This window comes from Plasmopara halstedii, assembly GCF_900000015.1.
Source record: "Plasmopara halstedii genome assembly, contig: Scaffold_2061, whole genome shotgun sequence".
NCBI classification, from domain to species: domain Eukaryota; phylum Oomycota; class Peronosporomycetes; order Peronosporales; family Peronosporaceae; genus Plasmopara; species Plasmopara halstedii.
In genome coordinates this window covers 1899529-1907227 of record NW_020188969.1, presented here as the reverse complement: position 1 = coordinate 1907227, position 7699 = coordinate 1899529, and the positions used below count along the sequence as shown (strand labels likewise).

The 7699-nt window shown below is 42.6% G+C and overlaps 1 protein-coding gene across 1 annotated transcript; it reads left to right on the top strand.

Moving 5' to 3' along the window:
- Positions 1-7251: 7251 nt before the first annotated feature.
- On the top strand, positions 7252-7527 carry PHALS_02913 (uncharacterized protein; the record flags this gene model as incomplete). Its single annotated transcript, XM_024717377.1, has 2 exons — positions 7252-7403; positions 7503-7527. The coding sequence occupies 2 exons, from the start codon at positions 7252-7254 to the stop codon at positions 7525-7527; spliced, it is 177 nt and encodes a 58-aa protein (XP_024582882.1).
- Positions 7528-7699: the final 172 nt, after the last annotated feature.

Here is a 7699-nt window from a genome sequence, read left to right as displayed (position 1 = left end):
GCGAACTAAGGACCTAAATATATTCACTTCGGTTTTTGCCATCTTATCAACACATCTTTTCAACATCCCCGAACACCTTAGTATGGTGTCATCCTGGAATCGCTCTGTCTAAATAAGCCTCGTCTTTGTACTTTTATACCAGACAAAATGGTGTATTTTACCTAGTGTTTGCCGGATGAAATGATAAACATACAAATTCAGTGATTAGATAAACTAGAGATCTAAAATTTGGATAGCTAATCATCTGCACCCACTGTGATAATATGTTTGTGGTTGGCATCGTTTCATCTTGAGGTGATTGTCGCAGAAAATTTGATTGCGTTAGGCTAGATTTCACTTTTAAGGTTTGAATGGCTTATGACCAGCCATCCAAGCCTTAAGTGATGAGGGAGGTGACAGGTGCCTATCTTTGTAACGGATCACTTAGATCTCAAAATATAGAAATAACTGAGACATCACATCTGCGAATTCAAATGAGTCCAGGAGCTGCTTAAAGGCAAAACAAGCACATGGTGAGTATTAAGCTTCATAAAAGTAGATGGGCATTGATCACATACCACTACCAGGTCATTATTGATCAAAAGTCAACGAGATCAGCTGTTTTACTGGTGATGATCGGTCCTGTGTTTTTATGCTATTTTTATGAGAAGAAATCAAGACATGGTCTATAGCTTTCTACTGAAAACTGCGGCACCAACTTCAAATGTCAGGCACCCACCGTAGAAGCGCTGAATATTACAGCTTTCCGAGAATACACTTGATAGCATTTGTCATCACGAGTATTGAAAAATTGTCCCCTCCGAGTATGAAACGTAATATCTTATCTCGGGCCAACAAGATTTTAAGTTTCTGTCTACGGTTGATCCCGTGAGCGTGGCACAGCTGGCCGGGCAAAGCCCACGTCGGTTTTTCTTCGCGAAATATTATTCACCTGCGGCAAGAATGCATTTCAAAGAATCTTTCAATCAGGCGTCGGTGAGTGACTTCCTGGAAATCTACAGAGCAAAACCGTTTTTGTGAAGTGCCTTCGAGGTCAGGGACGGAGAATATTTCCTACTATGAACATGAGATCATACACTAGGCCCCATTTAAAACGCAGCAACAGCGCGCCGTGAAAGCAATCTTCGGGCTGAGAGATCGCACTGAAAAGTAGTATAGCATCGCGGCTGACACTTTTCTAAATCTATACGAAGTTTCTGTAATAATGACGGAGTAACAGCGCACATCAAAGTTTTTCGCAACACCTAGCTTCTGACGCGAGAATCATCGCGCTTAATTCAAAACCCACCGTCAAATACGTAACGTGGTACAAAGGAGGCGAGAGGTTTATCAGTGTTAAAGAGCAATCAGGATCAGCCGAGCTTAGGATGAAGTGAGTGCTTCAGGCTGAGAGGTAGGGTCGAGCTCTCACGCTTAGGTAGGAAATGCAATGCATTTAAGCACGATTACTTATTGTCGATGATGGAAACGTTAAATTAACCTAATTTGACCACTACTAGGACGTTGAGCATGGTGCCTCTGCAGCCCCGCATTGCATTCTGTGTGCGCTAGTTTTGCGATCGTCAATAACAATCCAGAAGTTATATGACATGCATTCGCAAATGGCCTGCGTATCAATATTCACTAGGTTCAGGACTAGCTATTTAAGGTAGTGGTTTAAGAAGGATGATTAAACATTCAGCTTTTGAAGTACGGTTTGAGAAGATCCTAACTCTTTTCTTTGCCGATGGACATGAAATGTCGAAGACATTTAATACAGCAGCTACAGGATGCGCTATGACCAGGGTTCAGCGCTGCCATGACAGCTCAGGGCTATCGTTGGGTCGATGTAGCATAGGTTTAAATTGCACCAACAGCCAGCTTATCTCCTGTTAAATATTGTATGGTCACGGCATGCAAAATTATTACATTTCCAGCAACAAGCACATTGCTTTCACAGCGTTTATTTTATTTTTTACGTAAGGTTTGTGTTCTGGTCCAGCAGATTCCTCTCAGTCTGAGGTTTGACAGCTGCATCATATGGGTGCTAATCTCGTATCCAAGACTCTGAAAATAAGACGTATCTGAGCGGCCATAAAAGCCGTGATAGATCCAGTGGTGTCCTGCAATTGTGTGAAAAAAACTACACGGAAAACAGCAAAGGATATAAAGACCGCGAAGGGTGGAAACTATATTTGTAACTCTCGCGAAGGACACAGCCATTGAGGTGTCGAAAAAAACAGTTCCAAGGCGTTGATAGCGTAGATATGCTTGGTCTCAGACTTGAATTTGAGATCCGGTCGGTAGATTTATTACGGGAAGCGAGGATCAATAGTTGCATAGTTGCCAGTAGCAAAAGAACTGAGTTTTACGATACGGAGACCGAGGACAATGGGATCCAGACAATCAGAGCGACACTTTGTGATTTGTAGCAAGGGTATTATTGTGGAGGTCATAGTATCTGGATCAATTTCATCGTAGGTGTGGCGTGGCTAGAGCCCCATAGGCCCTGGATTGACTTAGTCGCAGACGTTACGTGTCACGCTCTTCTCACCGACCGGGTTTTTGATGAGCCATGAAGCCGCGTCTACACGAGTAGATAAGTGCTCTAGTGCTGACATGGGGAGCGACAACGTTGATGTAAAGCATAGTACTGTCCGAAGTTGTCAGCAAACTTAACATCCATGATCCAGCAGCGAGGTTTACCCTATTAGGACGAGAACAACCCCTGAGCTAATTTGAGCTGATAGAACGCAGTTGAGCCGTACGAGACAGAAGCAGACATCTTTAAGCTGCTGGCCACAAAAGATGCTGTAGACAGCATCTTTCTTTTTACAGAAGTATTTGTATCATTGGGGATCGATCCGGGTACTTACATCTAATTTACAAAAGTGTTATCGACGCAAGTTCCAGGCTCTGTCCCTATTGTTTCTATTATCGCGAATTAAAGTTGCGGGCTCACATCAGACTCCAGTGAGGAAAAGGAATGATAAGTCGCGAGTAATACCGCCAGGTGCTGATGCTGTGAATAAAGGATCATTCATATGATGGAGTGAATATGCAGCAGAGTCAGCAACACCGAATGAAATGCCTACCGAGCAAAGCATCGCAACAACGCATCACAGTTTCTTTGCAATCAGTCGTAACACTTGTGAAACCTGCAACTGGTCATTTAAGAGAACGTGAGTCGTTTGGGGAATTATTGTACGAATAACTTGGAGAGAAATTAAGACAGTGATGTCACCCATAAATTATCAATATTAAGGGATAAGAGCTAAGCTCATTATCAATCACAGATGAATTTGTCAATGGGGACACTAAGTATCATGTAGGAGTGGATCAGCTATCCTGCAGATCATATATTTGTTTTAAAGGTTTTGTCATTAGTAATAGTCAGGGAAAATTAAGTTAAACAAAATTGTTACAATTGACAGTTACGTACAGTCACTAAGCTTTAGTGCAAAATGCTCTTCTTTGTCCATGAGCATTGTGATCTTTAAATAGTCGAGCATTGAGTAATTTTCCTTCATTATTTCTCCGTGTGTGTTCTTCATCGAATCCTTGAATGGTAGCATAATGTAAGCATCGCGGAGCGAAGCGACTCCTTCACTTCCATTAAGCTGGGACACAGTATCAATAGTGATAACACGGTTTTGGTATGAGCCCTGGTGAAGATCGATAAAAAATGGCACACGCTTGCCGGTGGAGACCTTAATCTCCGGATCACTCTTGAGCGAGCTCTGGTAAAGGTATTGGTTGGAATGTTGTGCTTCAGACATTGTTGGGATTCTATATGGCATGAAAATTTACTTTCTTAAAAATAATTATTATGGAACTCGTCAAGCCTATCACATCTGATTGCCTAGCGTATTGGGGTTCATTTTGATGATATGATTGAGACAAACGGATTGCAAAGCCGCTTTCGAAGAAAGGATCATATCTGGTTATACTTAGACCGCCTCATCTTATTGTCGGACACGGGACGGCTGTTCATGACGGAGAATATTTTGATAGCATGGCAGAAGCGGCTCCTACTAAGTATAGGGTCGGGCAGTAATAAAATGATATCAAGGACCACAAACGTATGTGACTTGATATCTCAGCTGCTGACAGCATGGCGAACGTTTGAGTGCGTTTACTGTTGCTGCCGCGTTACGTTTGGCGATTACTGTGATCCATTTTGTATGATTTGGCTCTATTCTAATCAGCACAAAAGACCTGATGTATCTAAAACATGGAAGATTTTAATTTGTCAAAACTGTATTCAACATATTCCAGGGAATATAGCAATGATGTATCGCCAATTGACGATTTCCAGCAATGTTCCAGCCCCCAAGCTGACCAAAGCTCTAAGACAGGCAAGCTAAACTTACTGCAAATCAACTCAAGGGTTCAGGCTCTTTATCCATTTCCACCCTGCTTCGTATGAGAAAGCGCTAAAGGCTCGCAAGGCAGGTCGTGGTGTTAGACTTGATAAACCAGGCATGAGATCAAGAAAGGTTTGAAGCGAGCCTAAGGAGGATCCATTCGAAGTAAAATCAATTTTGGGTTGTCGAAAGCGCTCGAATTTGTTAATGATAGTGGTTTGCTCAGCAAGTGGCTGGATGCCGCCGTACCAACTCTTGCGACAGCGTCTGGAGCCTCTCAAGCAGCAATCCCAGCAGCTAAAAAGTCATTGACAGGAGTTGGACTATACGACTCTGACAGCGATGAAGAGAAAGAAGGAGGGCGTGTATCTTTAAGAAGGCAGAAAAAAGTGCTCTATTTTACGCTAATCAAAAAGATATCCTAACAAGTGCGGTCGATGCGGGAGAGAAGTATCTACTATCGAAAGCAACCAAACCGGAACATGAAACCATTATCAAGTCAGTGCGAGTTGAGGTGAAGAGACGTTGTGGTGTGGGAGTTTTAAGGCAGTCCAGAAATGAGAGCTAAGATGGCCGTTTTGCGTGCTAAACGTCGTGGTGGCATTTTTCGATTATGAGAGCTAAATAAAAAAATTAAGCCATTTGACTTTCTTGTTTTTTGGACGATCAAAAGCACGATCGAGACTGAATTGTCGCGAAGCTTAACCTTTGTGTCGAACTGACTATAAGCTGAGATCGTGATTGATGTGCGTGATTCGTTTATGCAGTTAATCGAGGCATACTGACTTGGTTTGCATGAAATGAGCTGACCGACCTGAACATCACCACGATCAAACGCGCTAAATGTATCACCACAAGCTACATACTCGTTCTTAATTAGATCACAACGAACGATATAAGAAGATGTAGGATGGATCTGAGGATGTTTATTCCTGAGCTGAGCACTTGAAAACGTTGCAGGCGCTGAAGGATACCTACCAGTAGTCAAACCCACTACTTTACCAAAAGCGGCGTTATTGATGACGATGCGAGGGAAACGCGTTGATGCTGACAAATCAGTACCGCCTGACGAATAAAAACCACTTGTCGGTCGTGTCCAAGTTTCACCAGCCGTAGGAGTGTCGTGTCGTTGGAGTAGCGCTAAAATCGAATTTAGCAGCATAATATACGATGTCTTCCGTTAGTTGAATGTATCTTTATGTGCTGTTGTATCCGTCTTAGACAAGGTTAATGGAATCGAGTCTAACAAGCGAAGCGCTCATGATTTATGTATATTGATTCACTCAATCTATTCCCAAATTATTGCTCAATATCGATCGGCCTATCGAAGTTATATCTGATTTGACCTTTGGCTGAATCCACGAACAGCATCAGTCCTTTGCGCTCCGTGGCTTTATTGTAGTAATAGACGAATGGTCGTTCATCAACGCCATTGATGTTAGAATCCTTTACAATCATCTGGAAATCTCGCTTCGAAATCGCTTTTAGAATCGCTACGTACTCTGAGTTTAACCGAATCATCTCATCAGTGGCAAAGTAGCTGTGGCTTAGAGTTATGGTTGTGACTTTAAAGTGTCGCCCACGTGTATAGTAATGAGAGAAGATATTCTTCTAAAGTAGTTTATCATTGCTCAAGTCATTGATGATATAAAAGCTCCGGTTTGTTAGAGCTTAATGGGGTATGAAGCACTTGTTCTACTTTAGGAGGGCTAGGTAAGTCAGCAAATGTGATGAATCCTTCCAACTTTTCCCGGAGATACTCATAAAGCTCCTGATGGGGATTACGAGCAAAACAGTAAGATGAGCAAATACGTGAGGAGAATGCTTGAGAGTAAACCTACAAAGACTGTTCTTTCCGGAAATGTTTGGACCGAGCACCACCATTCTATACAAAGCTTTCATATTTAATGCGAAGATATCACGAAGACTTAAATTATTTCGGAATCGAAGCCCCAAAGCCAGGAATAGCTCTCATGACTAAAATCGTTTGATCTATATAGGATTAAACAAAATGAGTTCTGGTTTTTCATATCCATAGCCTACATTTCAGTCATTCATTCATATTCCTTCATTCTATCTTTCGTTAGACTCGAGTGGTTATCTAACATACGATTATGCGCAGACACTATTTTTGAGCAAGGATGATTACAGGATGGGCTACCTTAGCGGAGAGATAGCGGGAACTCTTCGTACAGCGAAGCTTTGATCCTAGCTTCGTCCGGCAAAATCAGCAGGATGAATAGCTTTGGAGTTTCTACTATTACTGGGACGTTACAAACCGGATTCCAACCCAAACAAACGTCTCTTGGCTCTTTATCATGTCTTACGATCGGTGGAAATTTATCGTTCAGTGGATCATCGCGCTCGATATCAATAACAGGAACTTCAAGCTACATCGATTGTCGAGAATATTGCCAGAACGTGACTATATACGATTTGGGACATAAATAGAGTAAGTTTTGGTACCGCAAAGCCAAATATTTTCTTATTATTCGACTCAAGCTCGAGTATCGGAGGCCTAAGCTCGGCAACGGCTACTACTCAGACCTGCACGAACTTTCGCTAGGACTCGACGTACTATGACCTAATAAGTTCTTTGACATATATCTCAACTTCTCTCTCGCTCAACAATCTGTCAACGAGTGAGGATATCAGGTGCTACAGCGTTATTAATGGGGGTTTTAGCGTATGGAAACCAATCAGCTATAACAACAGTAGGACCGCTGACAGAGCTTGGGATCAACTCTACAGCGAGAAATGAATATTTCTCGATCACTGGTAGTGGATTGAACTTTCTTGATGGTTCTTATACACGAATGATGACTCTAACCGGGTCGAATACCACCCCTGTTTAATTCCAGATTTAAGTCCATAATGGCAATCGATCAACCACAGCGAACGCGTCATGGATCGGGAAGATCACAATCAACGACCTCAGATTCGGGGTCAACAACTCGACGTCGATGATTCAAATATTACAGGTCGTCGTGGTGCTTTTCAGCTCCGCTGCACGTCCCTAGCAGCAACAGTTTTGTATTTGGAGCAGGCGGGACGACAGTGTATCGCCTCAGAACAGATAGTAGAGCTAAGAATCCGCTCTTGGCCCGATCACATATGTAGTAGCGGTTATATTCGGAGGATACATTGCCTGTACAGCCATGGCGATGACGAGCAACCGTAGATTGAAGAGTGGTGTCCGCTCGAACGCATCAAACGACTCTGCGATTATTGTGATGTAGTTTTGTATGACTGGATCGAATCAGAATATAGACCTTGTCAAGATGTGGGCCTCATAGCTCAAGACCTTGTCTAAGCCCCACCAAACCGATTTAAATAGTGTTTTCTATCGCGAT